The sequence below is a fragment of the Dioscorea cayenensis genome, chromosome 5 (genome assembly GCF_009730915.1).
Source record: "Dioscorea cayenensis subsp. rotundata cultivar TDr96_F1 chromosome 5, TDr96_F1_v2_PseudoChromosome.rev07_lg8_w22 25.fasta, whole genome shotgun sequence".
NCBI classification, from domain to species: domain Eukaryota; kingdom Viridiplantae; phylum Streptophyta; class Magnoliopsida; order Dioscoreales; family Dioscoreaceae; genus Dioscorea; species Dioscorea cayenensis.
In genome coordinates this window covers 1,755,641-1,780,163 of record NC_052475.1, presented here as the reverse complement: position 1 = coordinate 1,780,163, position 24,523 = coordinate 1,755,641, and the positions used below count along the sequence as shown (strand labels likewise).

The window sequence follows — 24,523 nt, the reverse complement described above, 5'->3', positions numbered from 1 at the left end:
ACACCACTGACATAAGAAAAAAATTTTAAAACTCTCAATCTTGTATTGAACTTCCGTGTGGTACTGTTGTTGAACTATACAAATGTGGGCAAATCCAGCAAATTAATTTTCCAAACTTTAATTTAATAATTTGCAAATATAATTAAACTATTAATTGCTAGCGTCCTTTTTATTCTCAACATTTCCCACAATGTCCAATATCACTACAGTAAAATTTGGACAAGCATCTCAACAACAATTTATTATTATTTTTTTTCTAAAAAAAAACAAACAACCCGAAAACCCCGTTAAACTATCAGAAACATGCACAAATCTTAATAGAGCAAGTGAGGACGGGATATGTGCACACATAGACGTTAGAATTACCCACACACAACTACGTACTATTCATATCTCCCAAAAATGTGTCATCAGTCAAAAATCAAACTCTCACCACTCGATAAAAAACTCTATCAGCGATCCGTATACCAGTAGACCATGTTGTCGTTGACAACCATATATTATTATTATTATTATTGTGAAGAGAAACAATGATAAGAAATAAATATGAGTGGCTTTGTGGGCATGTGCGTGTTAGTCACATGTTGACTTATGTTATATAGATATATTAGCATATATATTATTATGTTAGTATATAAGGATATATTAGCATATATTATTATGTTAGTATATAAGGATATATTAGCATATAATATATGCTAATAAGATTATCTCTCATCGAGTTGGATATGAGGTATATATATAACTCAGGATTTTCTTATTGTTTTCTTCTTGAGACGAGCTCGAGAGTTGTTCAGCCCATCGAGATATTCTTCATAGTGGATTTCAATTCCCGACCCCCGTGGAGACGTAGGCAAGAGTGCCGAACTCCACGTAATTACCGTGATCGTGGTTTGTGTGTGTTTATCTTTCTTTCTCATTATAGTCCCTATCTTTGCATGTGTTTTGGAGACTAACCTCGACGAGTTATCGACATCTACGGTGTGTTAGTGCTTCCGAAAGTGGTCTTAAGTGAAGCATTAAGTCCCCCCAACAATTGGTATCAGAGCTATTGGTTTATAGCTTGGGTAAATCTACGACACAGGTGTTCGACAAAAATTCCCGAAAGATGTCTTCACTTGGTAATGCTAAGGTTGGGAAGTATGAGATTGAGAAGTTCAATGGGAAGAACGATTTCTCCTATCGAAGATCGAAATGAAGAATTTGTTGATATCACAAAAACTACACAGGCACTTTTGGGGAAGGAAAAGAAACCCAAAGAAATGAGTGATGAAGATTGGGAAGATCTTGATATGGAGGCACGCTGCACTATTATTTTAGTGTTTGGATAGGGATGTCGCCTTCTTGGTGAATGACGAGGCGACAGCGGCTAGCGTGTGGTTAAAATTAGAGTCCAATTTCATGACCAAAACCTCGACAAATCGCGATCTACTTGAAGGCCAAGTTATGACACTTGCAAAAATGGATGAAGGAACTTCAATCCGGGATCACATAAGCAAGTTTGAAAGGATAGTTTCAAATTTCGAAGGATGTGGAGGTCAAAGTAGAGGATGAAGATCAAGCTATTCTTTTTTGCTACTTTCTTTGCCACCATCATTTGAGAACCTTGTACAAACATTGATGCTTGTGGGTGAGACACTCTCTATGAACGATGTTAGAACATCACTCTTATCTGATGATCTTCGGAAGATGGCTACAGGTGGAAGAGTGGACAAAGAGCAAGCACAAGGATTGTTTATAAGGGGAAGGTCAAATGAAAGGGGAAAGGTGCAAAGAGGGAAATCAAGATCAAAGTCAAGACCTATTGCAAAAGTAGTATGCTACAATTGCGGAGAGCTTGGGCATTATAAAAGCCGATCGTTCCAATAAGAAAGTAAATTGGAGGAAGAAGAACAACAAAAATAACAAGGGAAAGCAGGTCAAAGAAGAAGCAAGCTATGCTTCAGATGAGGACAATGATGAATGCTTCATGGCCAATCAAGGTGAAGACATTTCTGGGAAATGGATGCTCGATTCGGGTTGCTCTTATCACATGTGTCCAAATAGGAAGTGGTTTACAACCTATGAGAACATTGATGGTGGTAATGTATTGATGGGCAATGATCATACTTGCAAAACAGTTGGGCTTGGTTCAATTAGAATCAAGATGCATGATGGGATTATCCGAACCTTGACAAATGTAAGGCATGTTCCAGATTTGAGGAAGAACTTGATTTCACTTGGTGTATTGGAATCCAGTGGGTGCAAGATTGTGGCCTACAAGGGAATTCTAAAAGTTGTTCGAGGCTCCATGGTGGTGATGAAGGGTGTTTGTCATGGTAATCTATATGCTTTGTTGGGTATGACAATCACAGATAATGCAGCAATTGAGATTTCCAAAAGCAGAACCTATCGATTGTACTAAACTTTGGCACATGCGTCTTGGACATATGTCGGAAAAAGGGTTTAACTCTACTTGGAAAGGAAGGTTTGTTGAAGAACTTGGAGAAACCTCGCATGGACTTTTTGTGAGCACCGTGTGTATGGGAAGGCACACCGAGTCAAGTTCACCACAAGCAAGCACAAGAGTAGAAGACTATTAGACTATGTGCACACCCGGACGTATGGGGGCCGGCTAAAGTTGCTTTCAAAAAGGGGGTTCCGGATATTTTTGTCTCATTTATTGATGATTACTCAAGATATGCTTGGGTATATTTTTCCGAAACATAAGAATGAAGTATTTGAGACATTCAAGCGGTGGAGAGCAATGGTTGAGAAACGAGCAGTGTAGAAAGTTGAAGACAATCGTGTCGGATAATGGTACGAGTACAATCGAAGGTGTCTTCAAGGAGTTTTTGTGATCAAGAGGGTATTGTTCGACACTCGGGACGCTTAGGAATACACCACGCAGAATGGGGTTGCAGAGAGGTCGAACCGTACATTACTTGAGAGAGCAAGATGTATAAGATCTAATTCTGGTTTGGGCAGAGAATGGTGGGGCGTAATCGGGTGGCAACAAAGATGCTATATAGTGAGCAGAGCTCCACATTCCACCCTCGATGGTGACACACCCTCATGGACTATGGTCGGGAGAACATCGCAGACTATAATGTTCTTAGAATTTTTCGATTCATGCGACTTACTATCATGTGAAAGAGAATAAGCTTGATCCTAGAGCCAAGAAAGCAATTTTCTTGGGATATGCAAAAAGGAGTGAAAGGCTATCGCCTTTTGGTGTATGGAAGATTCAAAGTTTATAATCGCGAGGATGTTACTTTTGATGTGAATTCCATATTAGCTTTGCCTAAAAGCTATGAAGCCTCTTGATGGTGATGGTGATGAGTTAACAACTAACACCCAAGTGGTGGAGATTGATGGATCCGAAGACCAACCATGCCCCGACCCATGTTCATGAGAATGTTGTTGTAAATGAACATAAGGAGGTTCATAAACATAATACACAAACACTACAAAGCAGTAGAAAACTGTAGTCTTTGGCTACTACTAGGCCAAAGAGGCAAGTTAAAATGGTTCGAAGTTTGGGTCGGATGAACCTCCCGAAAACACTATGGACAGGTAAATTTGGTTGAGTATGCACTCTCGGTGGAGAATGATGAGCCAGTCACTTTTAAGCAAGCTATCGAAGATGAGAATAGTGAGAGATGGTTGGTTGCGAATGGAGGAAGAGATGGAATCTCTTCGGAAAAAAACCAAACATGGGAAGTTGTTCCGTCGCCCATCGGTAAGCATGCTATAGGCTGTAAGTGGGTGTACAAGAAAAAGGAAGATTCATCTAAATCTTGTGGCACAAGGTACAAGGCAAGACTAGTTGCCAAGGGATTTGCACAGAAAGAAGGGGTGGACTACAATGAGATATTTTTCTCCCGTGAGTGAAGCACACCTCTATCCGTGTATTGTTGAGTTTGGTAGCTCATGGTGATCTTCACTCGAACAACTTGATGTTAAGACGGCCTTCTTACATGGTGACTTAGATGAGGAAATTTATATGCATCACCCGGAAGGGTACAAACTCGAAGGAAAAGATAATCGGGTTTCGCGGCTGAGGAAATCACTTTATGGTTTGAAGCGATGCCTCGACAAAGTGGTACAAGCGCTCGATACTTTTTATGCTCAAGAAGGGTTACTCCGTAAGCAAGTATGATTGTTGTGTTTACTTTCGTAAGCTTTGTGGTGATGCATATATCTATCTCCCTATTAGTACGTGGATGACATGCTCATTGCTAGCAAGAGCAAGGTAGAGATAGGTAGGTTAAAGTCTCAACTCAATAAGGAGTTTAAGATGAAGGATATGGGTGCTGCCAAGAAAATACTGGGTATGGAGATCAGAAGAGAGAGGTCAAGCCGTAAGCTATTTCTACATCAGAAGGGTTACCTTGAGAAAGTAATATCACGGTTTGAAATGCAAGATGCTAGTCGGTGGTGACTCCATCGGGCCCCCACATTTTCGCTCTCTAGTAATCTATCTCCCACAATTGATGAAGAAAAAAAGAACACATGGCTCGTGTTCCTTATGCTTGTGCGATGAGGCGCCTAATGTATGCGATGGTATGTACACGCCCGGATATTTCACAGGGCAAATCGATGTGGTTAGCGTATTCATGGCAAATCCGGGAAGGCTTTCATCGGGAAGCGATGAAATGGATTCCGAGGTACTGAAGGGTACCATTAGCATGGGTTTGTGTTTTGGTGGAGAAAGATGTCGCTTGAGTGGGTTTGTGGACTCGGATTATGCAAGTGATCTAGACCGACGCTGCTCCACTCATCGGGTTATGTATTTCGGATATTTGGTGCTCCAGTTAGTTGGCGATCAGTATTACAAGCCACAGTGGCACTATCTACCACAGAGGCTGAGTATATGGCCGTGGCAGAAGGAGTGAAAGAAGCTTTGTGGTTATGGGGTTTGTTAGATGATTTGGGGATTGAGCAAGGCACGGTGGACTTGGGGTGTGACAGTCAGAGTGCAATTCATTTGGCTAGAAATCAGGTGCACCATGCTCGTACCAAGCATATCGATGTCCGGTATCATTTTGTGCGGGATGTAATAGAGGAAGGCTCTATCTCCTTACTGAAGGTGCACACCAGTGACAATCCTGCAGACATATTCACCAAAGTTGTTCCAAGGAGCAAGTTTCAACATTGTTTGAACTTGCTCAATCTTGATTTATGCTAATAAGGGAATTTTGGGGTTGGGAATCGACTATTTGAGTTTGGTGAAGATGTTCTATCTTGATGGTCTCAGCATGAAGAAATCCTTATTCGTTCCACATTTGGTATCAAATGAGAAACGAGGTGGAGAATTGTGAAGAGAAACAATGATAAGAAATAAATATGAGTGGCTTTGTGGGCATGTGCGTGTTAGTCACATGTTGACTTATGTTATATAGATATATTAGCATATATATTATTATGTTAGTATATAAGGATATATTAGCATATATTATTATGTTAGTATATAAGGATATATTAGCATATAATATATGCTAATAAGATTATCTCTCATCGAGTTGGATATGAGGTATATATAACTCAGGATTTTCTTATTGTTTTCTTCTTGAGACGAGCTTGAGAGTTGTTCAAGCCATCAGAGATATTCTTCATAGTGGATTTCAATTCCCGACCCCCGTGGAGACGTAGGCAAGAGTGCCGAACTCCACGTAATTACTGTGTCGTGGTTTGTGTGTGTTTATCTTTCTTTCTCTATTATAGTCCTATCTTTGCATGTGTTTTGGAGACTAACCTTGACAGGTTATTGGGACATCTACGGGTGTGTTAGTGCTTCCGAAAGGGGTCTTAAGTGAAGCATTAAGTCCCCCAACAATTATTATCGTCCAACATAATCAAACCAGCGTGGGCTGATTTCCAATGACCTCTTCAGTCTTCACTGTCAAGATAAGCCTTTATTCACATGATATCATATCTACATTGCACGGATACAGAGAACCAAACAAAGCCAATTCATTGCAGTAATACTTGCCAATTCACTGCAGTAACAGTATTACTAGATCATGCACTGTCACACCACTTCAACCCCTTATTATTATCATCATTATTATCAAGTAACACAGTAACAAACAAACAGACAAACAGTTTGCAGAAACTAAACAGTAGCAGCAGATCCTCAACCACAGACCATAAACCAGAGCCAGAGTTACGTGCAGAGCAGTTAGTCCTAATCTCACCTTGAGATCCAGTGAGCACACTGATCTGGCCCATCTTCACCATTGACAAAGCAAAGTGCTCAAAGAACAGTATCTTATTACTAGCAAAGAGAGCAACAAGAGCCTTAGTCCTGAAATCAGAGAAGAGACCTTGATCAGAAGTGAAGAGGCCTTCTTTGTTCACAAGGTTGACGTAGTACTTGTTATCAAATGTGTTTGGTGTACGGATGTCGTTGACCGTGCTGTTGGTGGTGTTGGCGGCGGGGCAAGTGAGTTTGAGGTTTTTGGCGAAGGTCTTGTCCATGTTAGTGTCTTGAGTTGGGTAGAGACGGTTGGTGAAGGAGGTGCAGTGAGCGAGGCCAATGGTGTGGCCGCCGGAGAGGGTGACGAGGTCGGCGACGGTGAGGTTGATCTTGTTGAGAGTGTTGATGAGGAAGCTGACGTTGGAGGTCGGAGGAGGGAGGTCGGCAAGGGTGACGTTGACTGTTGCGAAAGTCAAACCGTCTCGCCGGCCCAGTGGGACTTTGTAGTGTGGCCCACCGGTCTGCAAGAAGTCAATGCTGTTTTAATTATTTGAATTTTAAAATGTAATTATTTATTTTAATTTTATATTCACGATCACCCGCTCAATGGTGAGATGGTAACGAGTTTATTTCTTTTAAAATATAGTTAAAGCATGATTAAATATTTAATAGATGTCAAGTGCCGGTCATGCCTCATTTAAAAACTTAATTATGTCCACGTTCCGTTGAGGGTCTACTTAATTGGAGGAGGTAAATGGAATTAAGGTAAGGTAAAAATTTTTTAAAACCCATATTTGAGAGTATGTTTTTTAAGAGGGGTAAAGATTTATAGGGTTAGATGAGTTTTAAAACCTCCATTTAACCCCCATTTTCTAATCCTCCAAAATAATGGGTTGGAGAGGTTTTAGCCTCTTGGGAAACTTACATATTTTATAAACCAAAATACCTTTATATTTTAAATTTTTTTTTAGAGCTTTATAAAAATTAGAAAACGAACCCTTATATTTTTTTTGGACCAAAATACACATCAACAGTAATGTTTACTTTATCATAAGTTATTATATTTTATTTGTTTTAAAAAAATATCAAGTATTTATTAGTTGGTAGTTAATATTGTCAAACTATATAATAATATTAATTAATCTAATAATGATATTAATTAATTAATTTCATCCTACAAAATGAAATCTTTTAATAACTTAGGGAGAGACTTATGTAAATAATGAAGAGAATTATGTAAATTTCATGTAATTTAACAAATAAAGTTATAATTTTGTCTTTTATTTTAAGCATAGTTTAATAATAATATAATTATATAACATTATCTCCAATTAGCTTCCAAATCAAACAAAGTTTTACAAATTCAATTGACCTTTACCACAAGTAAAGAAGTGTTTAAAACTTCCTTTTTCTCCCAATAAACGACAAATATCCTGTATGTTTTAATTATATCTCATCATCTTTACATATTTTTTTATATATAAATTGGAAAATGACTCCCAATTCAACTTAACCCAATTTATTCCCAGTCTAACAGACTAACATTAGTCAACTGACCAAATTCTCCCTTATTATAACTTTACCAAAATATAACCATTTAAATAATATCAGTCTTAACAAATACCGTTAATTTTTATTAACATAATATTAATATTATGTAAATAATATCAGTCTTAAGCAAAAAACATTGATTCGCCTTTATATAAATTATTTTTCTTAAAAATTTTTTAAACTTATTCTTTCATGGCCCATGCTCATCGAGTCTTACAACACACGCACATGGTGATCAGAAACATACACCAATAGGTCAGAGAAAAAGGTGTTAATGCTAATATTAGTTGGTATGTGACAATAAACAGTTATATATTTTTCAACAATCCTTTCAAGATCTTGCTTTGATATTTTCTTTTTAAATAAATCATTTTATCAATTTGGAATATAAGAAAAATAGATAGAAGCCGGTGAACCATAGTAAACATTACTTATATTATTTGCAACAATACCTTACTATACTAGTTTATTTAATTATATCTCAGTTTCGTAACATTTTAAAATTAATCACATAATATGATAATCACATGAGCTCAAAAATATTTCACCTAATGATATAGTCAAAACCGAATACCTTACTATACTTATTTACTTCATTATATCTCAGTTTCATAACATTCTAAAATTAATCATCATAATATGATAATCACATGAGCTCAAAATTATTTCACCTAATAATATAGTCAAAACCGAAGCAAACAAATCATTGCGGGGATAACAAAAGGGTTTATTTGAATCATTTGATTATTTCCAAATTTATTTTTGAGGTGTAAAAATAAAAATGAAGGAATGTTTTTAAAAAAATCCGAACCAATAATTAAAGCCTAATAAATTTTTTTAATATTAATTTTAATTTGGTATCCAAAATAATTTGAAATCAAATCAACCACAGTAATAAGAGCAGTTGACAAAATAATCCTGTTAAAAAAAATTAAAAAACAAAAATTATAATTAATTAACTATTATACTTTCAGTTCCGAGATCACATCACAGGATTTTTTTTTTTTTTAAAAAAAAATGGATAAACCACTTCTATTAAAAACAAAAGGAAAAAAAAACAGTAAACAAATGAAACCCCCTAACGAAAAAAAGAGGGGCACCAAAACGAACCACAAGTAGTGGAACAGAAACTACAGGAAATCAAAAGATACAAAACGAAGTAAGGAACAACCACCCCCACCCCACCGACCCCCACCACAAATACAGTTAACTAGCCAGTATGCATATCGGGCCCAGCATCCTGAAACGATGCTCCACCTTGCTCCTCCCCAGTGGAAGTAAGGAACTCCAGACTACGCCTGATTGTAGAAGAATGGTCCTCCATCTTGGCTCTCGATTTCTCAGGAACTGTAGAAAACCAGGATAATAACATACGATCAATCTTCATTAAAAGCACATGAGCAGACATCAATTTAGCATTAAACATGTGCAGACATCACAGGATTTTAGCGGTGGATCAAACTGGGAGGTTAATTTTTTTTAAATATTAAAATTAAAAAAAAATATATTTGACTTAGCTAAGATTTACTGTAAGTAATCTTAACATCAACAAAACCAGATATTTTTAAATAATAATATTAACAATAAGAAATATTAATAAGTTTTTTCAACCATTATAATTTATAAAAACAATTATTAAAATAATAATGTTACTATCCTCCAAGTGAAAAAAATAGATAAAAAAAAATAGTCTTTCCGTTATTTTTTATTTATCGTGAATAACCGAACTTCACATACCAAGAAAAATTGATTGTTTCACATAATTTAATAAAAAATTAATTATATTTTCAAAATTATTTTTAATTTATATTTTAACGTTTCTCTCCTATTAAATTTCAAGATAAAAATTAAATAAAATATTAAAATAATTTAAAAAAAATAAATAATAAATATTTTTTAATATTTAAAATAACAAATAAAAAAAACATAGGTTTACCAGAGCAACAGAGTCCCGCGCAGCGACAGCAACAACATCGGCGCAAGACACGACAACCCCGCACATCTTATCGATCAGCGCGCGCAGATCATTAATAGCCTTAAACGCGGCTGGGCGCAGCGTCAGGTTGGGCGGCGCATCCTGCTCGCTTGGCCCGCTCGCTGACCCGTCCAACAGCACCGATGCGTCACATCCCTGCACACAAAACCCAATTAAACTCAACATTAATAAATCAAACACTTTGAATTTACATGCATAAAATAACTGCAAACCAATTAAGCACTGTGTTTGTTAGTGTCACACCTGAACAAAACAATCATGGAAGTGAAGACGAAGAAGACCAGCAGCAAGGCCTATGTCCTTCTTGAACTCTTTTTTAAGGTATGTTCTTATAATCCACTCAAGTTCTGGGCAAGTGGATTTGTAGAAAGTGTAGGAAAGACCAGGGACTGGTTTTGGCTGGGTGTCTGAGAACCCTGCAGCCAAAGTGGCTCCAAAGAATATCAAGAAACACATAAGCATTGAAGCCATTGTTGTCATAGTGCTAGAGAGAACACATTGTGGTGTTATTTATAGAAAATGAGAAGGTTAAAGCCTTGTTTGTTGGAGTGGGTGGGGTGCTATATATTAAGTATGTCTTCATTCTTTTTTATTGAAAGGTGAAGAAGATAGTATAGCTGATCATGGTGTTATTAATCTTTGACTTGGTGTTGATGAACTTAAACATCGTTACTTTATTTGGTAGACGTGTCTTGCAAGAGAACACGCGCGTCTACCAAGTTAACACTCGTGTCTTTTATATGAAAATTAAAATAAAAAAGAAATATATTTTTTGTTGAATAATTGAGTTTTCTAAGATTAATATGTTATGATATATTTTTTATTTGAACAACTTGCTAGAAAAGGAAGTGTTCTTGTTGTTTAAATATAATTAAAAAATCATCATAAATTAGCGCAGAACATGATAAGAATGAATAAATATATAATTTAAGTTTAAATATAAAATAAACAAATTAATATTAAAAACTTTTGTATGTTATGATGTCTGTTTTATGAAAAGAGAGAGAAAAAAACCAATTTGAGTGTCTTTGGAATGTGATTGGATAAGACTTGGAACAAGACATGCATAAACAGACACCATTAATCAATCATTGTCACAAATATTACGTCAAGAATAAATTAAGGGACCAAGATGACCACACTCTAACCAAATAAGACATTTTCTTGAGGTTTTAAAGCACAAATTTAATCATTTAAATTAACAAAGGTGTATTTTTTAGTCTAGTAAAAAATGCCGGTCCAGCCTTGCCACACCTCATTGTCCATGTCATTTCAAGATTAGATGGATGTAACTTATACATTTTCTTTTCATTTTTTTATTCAGCAATAAAGTCCTGTCCTACTCCTACCAAATATTAAAGTATCATTAAAGAGAACTCTTAATCCAGGGAGCCAACGCGCGGTGCAATATATACCAGAGAACCTAGACATGCTTGAGCTCAAGTAATTAAAAACATGTATACTAGCTACCTATTTTTATTTTTCTAAACATTGCAACTGATGTGAAAGTTCATCTAATATTTTTACTTGAATAAATTAAGAGAAGGTTCAATCTCATTCCCAGCAGAGTATGGACAACCTTTATTCACGTGATATCATATATATAATGCACCCAGGGATATATACATTGTCTGAAACTCTATACAAAGAAACAAACAAAGCAATCCCACTGCAGAGTACTACACAATACATGATACACTGATACACCTGATCTTCAACCACTTATTATATATTCTTATTATTATTATTATTATTATTAATATCAAGAAACAAGTATCTAACAAACAGACAAACAGTTTGCAGAAACTAAAAGGTAGAAGCAGTCTCAACCAGTGGCTCAAGCACAGACCACAAACCAGAGCCGGAGTTACGTGCAGAGCAGTTAGTCCTAATCTCACCCTTAGATCCAGTGAGCACACTGAGCTGGCCCATCTTCACCATTGACAAAGCAAACTGCTCAAAGAACTGTGTCTGATTAAGAGCAAATTTAAGAACAAGGGACTTAGTTCTGGAATCAGAGTAGAGTCCCTGATCAGACGTGAAGAGACCTTGTCTGTTCATAAGGTCAACGTAGTACTTGTTATCAAATGTGTTTGGTGTACGGATGTCGTTGACGGTGGTGTTGGTGGTGTTGGCGGCCGGGCAAGTGAGTTTGAGGTTTTTGGCGAAGGTCTTGTCCATGTTAGTGTCTTGAGTTTGGTAGAGACGGTTGGTGAAGGAGGTGCAGTGTGCGAGGCCGATGGTGTGGCCGCCGGAGAGGGTGACAAGGTCGGTGATGGTGAGGTTGAGCTTGTTGAGAGTGTTGATGAGGAAGCTGACGTTGGAGGTCGGAGGAGGGAGGTCGGCGAGGGTGACGTTTTGGGTGGCGAAGGTGAGGCCGTCTCGCCGGCCAAGTGGGACTTTGTAGTTGGGCCCGCCAGACTGTGAGAACTCAATGCTTTTAATTATTTGAATTTTTTTTAAAAAATTATTTCTTTTAATTTTATATTCATGATCACCCGCCAAATGGCCAGATCGGATAGTAGTTCCCCAAACCATGGTTAAAACATGGTTTATAATTTAATAGAAACACCTTGTCCTATTGTAAAATAATAATAATAATAATAATAATAATAATAATAATTGTTTTTTATTAATACGCGAGTGCTTTTTTTTTTTTTTATAACTAATAAGCAACAAATTATTCATGATTTATAATTTAAATGATCATCAAAAGGACAGATAAGTACAGAGGTGCATCAATTACGGTGATTTATAAAATTTTTTAAAAAAATCTTCCTACTCTACAACTCTAAAAAGAGTAGAACACTATTTATGTAATCCACACTTAGACTCATGAATAATATTAAAATAGCAATAGACACAAATATACAGTATATCAATAGTACTTATTGGGGAAATGACTCAAATCCTTACACTCTTGTGTCTCACACCATTGTGTTATTAAATAGTTGACCGGGTGTTACCTATTTAAAAAAAGTTCGATACATACATAAATATAGGCCACAAATAACTCAAACCTAACATCCATATATTTATGTTTTTAATTTTAATTTTATTTTATTTTATTTTTTAGATTCAATTTTGACAATTCTCCTTAAAAAAAAAAGTTGTCTATGCAACAGATCTATATATAATAATAGATTAAAAAATCATTCAAGTTGTTAAAGGTTTTCTTTTCTTAACTTTGATAGTGAAATATTTTTAATTAAAAATTAAGTGTATTAGCAGAGATATATAAACAAAAATATATATTTTTAATTAATAATAGTTAGGAAAAATAATAAATAATTAAATCAAATCACTTGCAATCTCACGCTTAAAAGAATAGCGGAGCTAAATAATATTTAAATTTCACTGTGGTTGATCATCTTTACTTTACATAGTTTTTTAATAAATTGGAAAGTTACTCTCACAATTCAACTCAACAATTTATTCCCACTCTAACCGACTAACATTAGTCAACTAACCAAATTCTCCTTTGGTATAATTTTACCAAAATATAACCATCTAAATATTATTAGTATAAACAAATACAGTTAATTTTTATTTACATAATATTAATATTAAAGCAAAAAAATTGATTCGACTTTATATAAAATACTTTTGTTCAACACAGATTCAATTTTTTTAAAAAACTTATTCTTTCATGTCCTCTACTAAATGAGTCTTACAACACACACACATAATGATCACCAACATACACCAAGGACAATAATTTAATCAGTCTCAACTAATATCTAATCTATCGGCCAGAAAAAGAGAAAAAAATGTTAATGCTAATATTAGTTGGCCTTTTACAATAAATATTTATATATTAGTCAACAATCCACTCAAAATTTTGCTTTACAATTTTTGTTTATATTCTTTTATTAATTTGGATTATAAGAAAAAATCCATTAGAAGTCGTGAACCATTGTAAAAAGTACTTAAAATATTTAAAATAATACCTTACTGTCCGTGTTTATTCATTGTATCTCAGTTTCATAACATTTTAAAATTAATCGCCATAATATAATGAAGAAAATTATTTTCCCAAATGATCCATTCAAAACATTTAATAATAATAAAAAGTCATTGTGGCAAAGTGACTAAGATTTTTTTTTTTCCGAAAAAGACTAAGATTTTTTCACAACTTATGATTATGACACAATAATAAAAATAAATATTGTAAAAAAACCTAAATTAATAATTAAATTATATAGATATATATATTTTAAGGTATTAAATATAATCTAAAATCAAATTGACAGTAACCACAACACAACAGTCAATTAATCAAATTACTATACAAAAACTCTAGTCAATTGACATTCATAGTCATAGTTTTAAAAGAAGTCGCTTTGTATGGTTTCAGAATAAAGTTATGTTCTAGCTTTTCCCTATAACATGCTGATATATGTTTTCAATTATAATATAAAAAAATAATAGTATACATGTCATGTTATGATAGAAAAAAATGAAAAAATAAATTGATAATTGAACCAGGTGAGATGACTTCGTTCCGAGATGATCAGATTTTTAATCGTGGATCAAATTGGAGGTTAAAGTTTTTTTTTAAATATTAAAATAAAAAACATATGTGACTTAACTAAGATTTATTGCAATTAATCTTAACATCAATAAAAAGCAGATACTTTATTATAATTTATAAAAACAATTACTTAAATAATAAAGTGGCTATCCTCCAAGAAAAAAATAAAATAAAATAAAAATGAAACTAAAGTTACTGAAGTTGACAGAAGCATTTACCAGAGCAACAGAGTCCCGCGCAGCGACGGCAACAACATCGGCACAAGACACGACAACCCCGCACTTCTTATTGATCAGCGCGCGCAGATCATTAATAGCCTTAAACGCGGCCGGGCGCAGCGTCAGGTTGGGCAGCGCATCCTGCTCGCTTGGCCCGCTCGCTGACCCGTCCAACAGCACCGACGCGTCACATCCCTGCACTCAAAACCCAATTAAACTCAACATTAATAAATCAAACACTTTGAATTTACATGCATAAAATAACTGCAAACCAATTAAGCACTGTGTTTGTTAGTGTCACACCTGAACAAAACAATCATGAAAGTGAAGACGAAGAAGACCGGCAGCAAGGCCTATGTCCTTCTTGAACTCTTTTTTCAGTTGTTTGCTTATAATGGACTCTAGTTTTGGGCAGGTGGATTTGTAGAAAGTGTAGGAAAGGCCAGGGACTGGTTTTGGCTGGGCATCTGAGAACCCTGCAGCCAAAGTGGCTCCAAAGAACACCAAGAAGCACATAAGCATTGAAGCCATTGTTGTTATAGTGCTAGAGAGAACACAGGGTGGTGTTATTTATAGAAAATGAGAAGGTTAAATCTTCTTAATTTGTTGGAGTAGGTGGGGGTGCTGACGTGCTATTAATTTTATATGTCTTCAATGTTTTTGTTTAAAAGGTGAAGAAGATAGTATAGTTGATCATGGTGTTATTAATCTTTGACTTGGTGTTCCCAAACTTAAACATCGTTACTTTATTTGGTAGCCGTGTCTTGCAAGAGAACACGCGCGTCTACCAAGTTAACACTCGTGTCTTTTATATGAATAATATAGTTTTTGTTTGATTTATATATTTTTTTACCCTGTTGAATAATATAGTTTTGTAAGATTAATTAACATGTTATGATACATTTTTTTTTTTTAATTTTAACAACTTGCTAGAAAAGACAGTGTTCTGGTTGTTTAAATATAATGAAAAAATCATCATAAATTAGCGCAGAACATGATAAGAATGAATAAATATATAATTTAAGTTTAAATGTAAAATAAACAGATTAACATTAAAAACTTTTGATGGTATGATGTCTGTTTTATAAAAAGAGAGAGAGAAAAAAAATGCAAATTGAGTGTCTTCGGAATGTGATTGGACAAGACTTCGGACATGACATGCATAAATAGACACCGAATTAATCACTGTCACAAATATTACGTCAAGAATAAATTAAGGGGCCAAGGTGACCACACTTTAACCAACTAAGACATTTTCTTGAGGTTTTAAAGCAAAAATTTAATCATTTAAATTAACAAAGGTGTCTTTTAGTCTAGTAAAAAATGCCGGTTCACCCTTGCCACACCTTATTGTCCATGTCATTTCAAGGTTAGATGGATGTAACTCATATATACTTTTTCTTTTTCATTTTTACTATGCAGCAATAAAGTCCTGTCCTACTCCTACCAAATATTAAAGTATCATTAAAGAGAACTCTTCATCCAGGGAGCCAACGCGCGGTGCAATATATGCCAGAGAACCTAGACATTCCTGAGCTCAAGTAGTTAAAATTATGTCTACTAGCTACCTATTTTTATTTATCTAAACATTTCAACTGATGTGAAAGTTTATCTACTAGCTCTCTTAATTTTCTGAGCTCTAGATCAACCGATTCCGCTGGTGATTCGGTGCACACTTCTAGTCAAGAGTAATCCACTCTCGTTGTTGCTGGACAGGCTTGTGTCTCCTGATGGTTGCATTCACCGGCCCGGTTTGTTATATTTTTTCTCTTTGTCTTTTCTGTTTTTTCTTTCAGTTTTGATTTGTTTTTCTCATCCTGGTGAGGAAAACAGTCTTTTATATTTTCTTATGTCTTGTGTTTTAATTTTTCTTCTGTATTTGGTGTTTTTGTTACTTTCTCTCTCTTTTAATAAATCTGTGGTTTATACACTTTATGCAAAAATTAAAAAAAAAATAAAAAACTAAAAATTAGAGAAGGTTCAATCTCATTCCCGGTAGAGTATGGACAACCTTTATTCACATGATATCATATATATAATGCAGGGATACATATATTGTATACAAACAAAGCAATCCCACTACAGAGTACTACACAATGCACTGATGCACCTCTTCGATCAACCACTTATTATTAATATCAAGCAACAAGTGTCTAACAAACAGACAAACAGTTTGCAGAAACTAAAAAGTAGAAGCAGTCTCAACCAATGGCTCAAGCACAGACCACAAACCAGAGCCAGAGTTACGTGCAGAGCAGTTAGTCCTGATCTCACCCTGAGATCCAGTGAGCACACTGAGCTGGCCCATCTTCACCATTGACAAAGCAAACTGCTCAAAGAACTGTGTCTGATTAAGAGCAAATTTAAGAACAAGGGACTTAGTCCTGGAATCAGAGTAGAGTCCCTGATCAGACGTGAAGAGGCCTTGTCTGTTCATAAGGTCAACGTAGTACTTGTTATCAAATGTGTTTGGTGTACGGATGTCGTTGACGGTGGTGTTGGTGGTGTTGGCGGCCGGGCAAGTGAGTTTGAGGTTGTTGGCGAAGGTCTTGTCCATGTTAGTGTCTTGAGTTGGGTAGAGACGGTTGGTGAAGGAGGTGCAGTGGGCACGGCCAATGGTGTGACCGCCGGAGAGGGTGACGAGGTCGGTGACGGTGAGGTTGATCTTGTTGAGAGTGGTGATGAGGAAGCTGACGTTGGAGGTCGGAGGAGGGAGGCTGGCGCTGGTGGCGTTTTGGGTGGCGAAGTTGAGGCTGTCTCGCCGGCCGAGTGGGACTTTGTAGTCCGGTCCACCAGACTGTGCCAAATCAATGAGCTCATGTTATATTAAAGATGTCTTTATTTGTATTAATGGAAAAAATATATTATAATTATATATATATATATATATATTTTTATCTATAAATGAAACAAAATGGTGGAGAAAAAATGAAAATAAAATTAGATCATTAAATGTTTTCTTCTCTCCAGGTTTATGAAGTTTTGCCAGAACTTTCATTATTATTATGTTTTTTTTGCATGTACATATGTATAATTAAATTAATATTATTTTATTACACAAAATGAAGAAAATAGATGAACAGGAGGTTCTAAAAATATATTGCAATTTAAATTTTATTATACCGAAAATCGTCTATTTTCAAGATGTAAATGAACGAAAAAGTCTTATTTGAAGTAATACTAATTGTAAAATCTTAAATAATAAATTATGATGTCTCAACTAATCCTGTCAACGTTTTGGTTTATTAGTACTATGTTCTAGGTAGGATATTTATTATTTATAATTAAAAAAATAAATTTAAAATTTAAAACATAAAAAGTGAAAGTACAGATATATTAAAATATAACCCTAAAACTGTACACACAAATGGTTGGTAAATATTTCGTTTTAAAAAAAAAAAATCAACTAATACATTGTCCTCTTAATAAGATATACGTTGTACTCTTAAAGAAAAAGGTGTTCATTAAAGTTAGACATAGTTAAATATGAAGCAAGTGGAGTTAGTAAATGGAGCTATTAAATCATTAACAATATATATAGTTTGTAAAGACGTTCTTATGGATAAGATTATAAGAACATGTGTATATGCATGGTTTGGTAGCGGTTGGCTGGCGACTACGATCAACACATTCAATAGACATTAATAGATGTTGGATTAGGACAATTCCAGCGACATGTGGTGCCATAAAAAGAGGTACCGGCATTAATTGATTTCTCAGTCCTCTGTTTTATTTTGCACTTTATCATTTTAATTAATTTATATAAATTTAAAAAATATTGAAATGAATTAGTAATTTAAATTTTATAAAAAAAATTATTTTAATATTCGATATGAATCGATATATGTAAAGCTGAATATAATTTATGGAATATTATGTAATTAATTAAATATAAAAGATAAATTTTAAAAAAATTATATTTACTATTTCATAAATTATCAAAATGAATAAATAAAATAAATCAAACAAAACCTCTAGAATAGAACAAATAAAAACCATGGGAAGGAGTGATTAACTTGTTATTTCATTCGTTTTACTTTGATATAAAACAGTATATTTTATATAATTACATATATATATATATAATTATATAAAATATACTGTTTCTATATACTTACTAACAATAAAAGTAGAAGTTTGCGTTTGTTTAAGTAATACAATTTTTTTTCAAAAAAAACGAATAAGGTTTTTAATTTATATGTATGTCTTTATTTTATTGTCACTGGTCCTTACAAGCACATGTTAAAAATAATACTAATAAATTAAAAAGTTGCTGAAGTATTTTTTTCATTATATATTAGTTTCATTATATAAAATATTTTTTTTAAGTGTCACTAAAATAATTTTTTTGAGTGTCACTAAAATATTATTTTTAGTTGATCATGGTTTTGATTTTAAATATTTATATTGTATGACTATCAGCATCAATTAACATGCTGACAAAACAGACAAAATTATTCAGAAAAAAAAAAAAACAGTTACATTAAAAAGACATTTCAAATCGGCAAGATCGCTTCTTTTCTTAAAGCTAAACATTCATTTAATAAAAGGACTTTTTTTTTTATTGCATACCCTGTAAAATTTTTTTCAAATAAAAAATACTTAGACACATATCTATTTATAAATCCTCAAAATTTATATGTTTAAGAAGAATAATTTTTTTTTAAAAAAAAAACATAAATCACAACCTCCCATATGCATCTCTTTCTCAAGCACCTTAAATGAACTCATGTTATTTTTTTCTTATCAGCTGGCTAAATAGTTCAAAAATTAATCACCACAAAAATCATTTTAACAAATAATCCAAGTCCAAAACAAAACCAATAATCAAAAGTCAATAAAAATCACTCTCAACCATCTTATGAAATTAGTTATCAATGTCATTGAAATCAAATCAACCACAGTTAACGAAACCAAACCACCCACTTAAAAATAAAAAATAAAAATAAAAATAAAAACAAAACCTTAAAACCTCAACAACAACATGAATGAGTTAGGTCAACCATTACATAGCCTACTGGTATAACATCAAAATATAAAAAAAAAATAATGAGTTCAATTTTTTTTTTTGACAGTACTGTTTATCATTTATATTCACCCAAAATTCTTATATTATTTTCATATTGTACATATGCTGTATATCCAGATTTCAGTACTGTTCAATATTATTTATATTCATATATAAAAAAAATATTTCTCATTTATTATTATTATTATTATTATTATAAAAAAAACACCATAAATGAGTTTGCTAAGATATTTACCAGAGCAACAGAGTCACGCGCAGCGATAGCGACAACATCAGCACAAGAAACAACCTGCCCACACTGCGCATCGATCAACGCGCGCAGATCATTGATAGCCTTGAACGCCGCCTGCTGCAACGTCAGGTTCGGTGGCGCCTCCTGCTCACTCGGCCCACTCGCCGACCCGTCCAACAACACCGACGCATCACATCCCTACACCACCACCGGAGAAAAAAAAACCCAACAAAAAACATTAAATTAAACACTTTAATTTGTGTGCATATATAAAAGAAATAACTGCAAACCAAGTCTTGCCTGAACAAAACAGTCATGGAAATGAAGCCGGAGAAGGCCAGCAGCAAGGCTTATATTACTGTTGAAATCCTTTTTGAGTTGATTTCTTATAATGGACTCTAGTTTTGGGCAGGTGGACTTGTAGAAAGTGTAGGAAAGACCAGAGACTGGTGTTGGCTGAGCATCTGAGAACCCAGCCAAAGTGGCTCCAAAGAGCACTAAGATTAACATGAGCATTGAAGCCATTTTGTTGCTGTGATGGTGCTTGGGAAAGCACAATGATGGTGTTATTTATAGAGAGGAGGAGATGGGTTGAGGTTAACTTTGTTGGTTCATTTGATTGTAGAGAAAGTCTTGGTTGGGTTAGGTCAGGTTACATTGTACGTGTATTTGATAGTACACTTTATAAAAAAAAAAGGATGTTGAAGAGGAAGAAGAAGAAGAAGAAGAAGAAGATTGGAAGAGTGTAACGGGTAGCATGGGTATACAAGTTATCATTAATTTTGACTTGGTTTTTATTTACTTTCAATATGAACCCTTTATTTGGCAGGAGAGCGTGTGGCACACGGCCTCTACGGCTCTACTAGAAGTTAATTTATCTGTCATAATAAAAAAAAAAAATGCCACACGACTCCACTAGAAATTAATATATCTGTCTTTATATGAAATTAAAAGTATATTCGCTCGGGTTCTTTTTATTTATTAATTTTAAATAATTTATATAAATTGAAAAAATAGTTATCATTATATGAAAAACTTAGTTATTTTACAAAATTGTATATAAAATTAGTTATTATTTCAAAATTATCCTTAATTTATATCTCCATATTTCTTCACTCTTATATTTAATTCTAACAAGAAATAGAGTGCTACGGGTAATTTTGAAAAAAAAATAATAAGTATTTTTTGATATTAGAAAATGATAGATAAAAAAACGGAGGGAGTAAAATTTATAAAATATATATTAAATTTAAAATATTATTATTATTTAAAATATGTTTTAAACAATATTTACTTGAATATAATTTAGTAGAAGTTGTAGAATTACAATAAATTTGAAAAATAATATTTAATACTTCACAAATTTTCATAAATGATAAAAATAATTAAAAAAATTGTTAAGTTTGATGACGTAGGATTGACATTACATGATAAGCCAAGTGGTGACATGGCAAGAGGATGATGACGTGACATGTGGTGACTCATCAAAAGAAAAAATGACTAGGATGATGATGTGGCAAAAGATGTTATCATGACATTTAATGGAGATCAAAGTGAAGATTTGATTAAGATCTATATTGAAGATATTTCTCTCAATATAATCATGTGATGATAAACTATTTTTAGAAAGTGCATCAAGACTATAGGGTCTTTTCTAGAAAGACAAGTTTTATTTTTGATGTGATTATCTATCCTTGGTAAGATCCGGGATGATTATTCATATCTTTAATAGAGCTCATTTTTAGAAAGATCTATTTGAAGAGAGAGGAATATTCTATTATTGGCAAGAGTTCAAGATCATAAAGATTATGTGAAGCTATTAGAAGACACAAGTTAAACTTGGTATGAAGCTATTTGAAGACACAAAGATTTAGTTTGTATTGAGTGAGTAAGTGAGTGTTGTACTCCTTGTTCTTATACCTCTTTTAGTGGATTGTTTCTCCGAGCCTGACCCCCCAGATGTAGGCAAGGTTGTACCGAACTGGGTTATTAATTTGCTTGTCTCTTTTATCTTGCTTTAATTGTGTGTGAGTGTTTATGATTTGAGTGAGTTTTTGAGTAAACTTAACACTTCACACCCCACCGGAACCATCAAAAATCTATAAAATGAGATAAGTATTAAAGACCATGATAGTAATTTATTTTTAAATAAAAATATTTATATTTATTTTTAATTTTGGAAAACGGGATCAAAATGCCATGAAATTAGATAGTGCAAGATCCAAAGAAAAAAAACCTCATATATTGTCTTTAATCATAATCCTTCTAACAAAATTAGGGGCTTCTTGCACATATCCGCACAACGGTTAGCTTTTGTGTATGCGTGACTAAATTATACCCTCAAACTTTAAGAGAGTAATTGCTGAATAATATATATATATATATATATTTATTTATTTAACATTGGGCTATTTGTTAGTTTATCATTTTAATGTGCTACTGTATTTCTAATCTATTTATTTGTAGTTTAAACTTAGTGCAAAAAATAAGTGATTTTTTTATTTTTGTATTTTTGTTGATTTGTTTGATGAGATACGCTTCACCTCTGGTGATTGTGTCTAGTCTTTTGTGTTCTTGTGTTTTACTTGTTTTTAATTGTACCTGTTTTATTTTTTAATAAAGTTTTTGTTTATTTATTTTATTTTTTTTTAAAGAGGAAGGAATTTTGATTGTTTTTATTGATGACATGGTTAATTTGAAAAATATTAAAAAAAAAAATCATGAACCATGAATAAATATAACAAAAATTATTGAAAAGTGCCTAAATTTTTTTATTCACATTAAAAAAAATAGTCCCTATGTTTACTCATTTATTTTCAGATCTTTTATTTTTTGAAACATTTCTTATTTAATTTCGTAGTCTTAATAATTAAAAAAAATCCAATAATACAGATATAGTACTGGCAGCCTGTCAACAAGATAAGAAGCCTTGTGCCACTTCTACCTTTTGAGCACTTATCATTTCTTTTAAGTTTAGATTTTAAAATAAAGAAAAAGTTTTAAAGCGAAGAAAATGAATTTTTTAAATAAAATGGATAAATTATAAAAAAAAATTAAATTTATTCAGTTTTTGTCAATAATATAATAAATATATAATTAAAATTTAGATGAGTGAATTAATATTTTCACCACATAGTTCATTAATATGATTGTCATTTTGTTAAAAGTCTAAATAGTTTTAAGCATTTAAGAAAAGTCACTGGAGCAGGTTGGTGGAAACATGCATAAATTAACACGAAATCTACACTTGCCACAGATATCAATTCATGAATAAATTAATGAGAATGAGTGAGGTGGTCACACTCTAACCAATTAGGAAAATTATTTGGTTTTTTTAAACATAATAATTTAATCATTTAAAGTGATGAAGTTGTATTCTAGCCACTAAAAAATAATAATTTACAGTTAAAAAGAAAAAAGCAGGTCCAGTCTTTCCTAACTTGTCATCTCAGTGCTGGAAGGATGTTACCGCTATTTATTTTTTTCTTTTTTCTTTTTTTATTGAGCAATAAAGTAAGTCCTGTTCTACCTAATATTTTGATTTTTGGTGACGTGGTCAAGTGATGCAAGTATTTTATTTTTTAATTTAAATTTCCACTCTAAATAATTATCAATAAATATAAATATTACTATTTTAATTTCTCATTGCATCACAAAGTATATATACAAAAAAAACTAAAGTGAATATTTTAAAAACAAGTGATAATTTTAGAATAAATTAATAATTTAATAGTCCAAATCTCTAATGCTATTCATTGTCAAGAGTAAATATGAAAAAGGCAATCAAGAGGAATCCAAAAAAGAAAAAGTCAAGAGTCTTAGCATGTGATGTCTAGAAAATGAAGAACATAGTTAATGACTAAATTACCAAAAACTTATCAAGCATTTACACTTAACAACATTTCTAGATACTCTCTTTGTAAAAAAAGTCTACAATAATAATGCAAAGAATAACAAATGACAGATGCAGTGGTTCTTTGATCCAAGTCCTTGTTCACTTTATATATTCAGATTCTTATTAAAAGCACCAAGTTGCATTATTAGCAGCCCATGTGCTCATCATGCTTTATCTCTTTCTTGACAGTTTCTTTCATGAAGCTTTGATGCAGTAAAAAAAACTCAAAAGAAAAGAAAAGAAGAGAAAAGTAAAAGGAGGGATAAAATGAGAAACCACACAACTTGTTCCACTTCTCACATGCTAAGTATAATTTATGCTTAATTTTTACTTAATTTGTTATTATATTATCCATTTTTGAAGACTTTGGTGGGAGTAGGTGAGGCTTCATCTTTATGTCAAACATTGTGGGATGTGATGAAATCTGTCTTGTGGTATTGGATGACATATCCATAGATGAACGTCAACTCAATATGTAGATTATTATATATATATATATATATATATATATATATGTTAATTATTAGGTAGGATTTAGAAGTTTTTCTACAGCTAATTTGCTGGCATGCATGGGAGTTGAATATGCTGCCGCTTGAATATTTGTTTTCTCACTCTCAAAGAGGTATAGAACTCCTAGATGAACAAATGTGCTTTCAATCCTAAGGGGCTGCATGGGAAATTATTTTATCTGTGTCATCTATTGGACTATTTGAATTCAATGTAATAATCATTTATTTTTTTCTTGCATGGCATCAGGGTATGTTTAAATTATCTGTAAAATTGATTATGTATTTATTGCTTTAATAAATGTAATTTCATAATAATAATAAAAAGTTATACTGAAGGAATCACTTTTGTGATCAAGTGGAGTATCAGCTTTGTAGCAT

General features: G+C 33.0%; 3 protein-coding genes across 3 annotated transcripts; all 3 read right to left on the bottom strand.

The window, feature by feature from the left end:
- Positions 1–2,159: 2,159 nt before the first annotated feature.
- LOC120261650 (peroxidase 12-like) lies at positions 2,160–10,199 on the bottom strand. The gene is made up of 4 exons (XM_039269618.1): positions 9,972–10,199; positions 9,669–9,863; positions 6,113–6,702; positions 2,160–2,286 (listed from the first exon to the last, which is right to left on the bottom strand). The coding sequence occupies exons 1-4, from the start codon at positions 10,197–10,199 to the stop codon at positions 2,160–2,162; spliced, it is 1,140 nt and encodes a 379-aa protein (XP_039125552.1).
- A 1,092-nt stretch (positions 10,200–11,291) lies between these two features.
- LOC120262321 (peroxidase 12-like) lies at positions 11,292–15,024 on the bottom strand. Its single transcript, XM_039270410.1, has 3 exons — positions 14,784–15,024; positions 14,481–14,675; positions 11,292–12,149 (listed from the first exon to the last, which is right to left on the bottom strand). Exons 1-3 carry the CDS (start codon positions 15,009–15,011, stop codon positions 11,535–11,537), a joined length of 1,038 nt encoding a protein of 345 aa, XP_039126344.1. The 5' UTR covers positions 15,012–15,024; the 3' UTR covers positions 11,292–11,534.
- Positions 15,025–16,591: 1,567 nt separating this feature from the next.
- Positions 16,592–20,459, bottom strand: LOC120262400 (peroxidase 12-like). Its single transcript, XM_039270501.1, has 3 exons — positions 20,042–20,459; positions 19,745–19,939; positions 16,592–17,277 (listed from the first exon to the last, which is right to left on the bottom strand). The coding sequence occupies exons 1-3, from the start codon at positions 20,264–20,266 to the stop codon at positions 16,663–16,665; spliced, it is 1,035 nt and encodes a 344-aa protein (XP_039126435.1). The 5' UTR covers positions 20,267–20,459; the 3' UTR covers positions 16,592–16,662.
- Between the last annotated feature and the right edge of the window lie 4,064 nt (positions 20,460–24,523).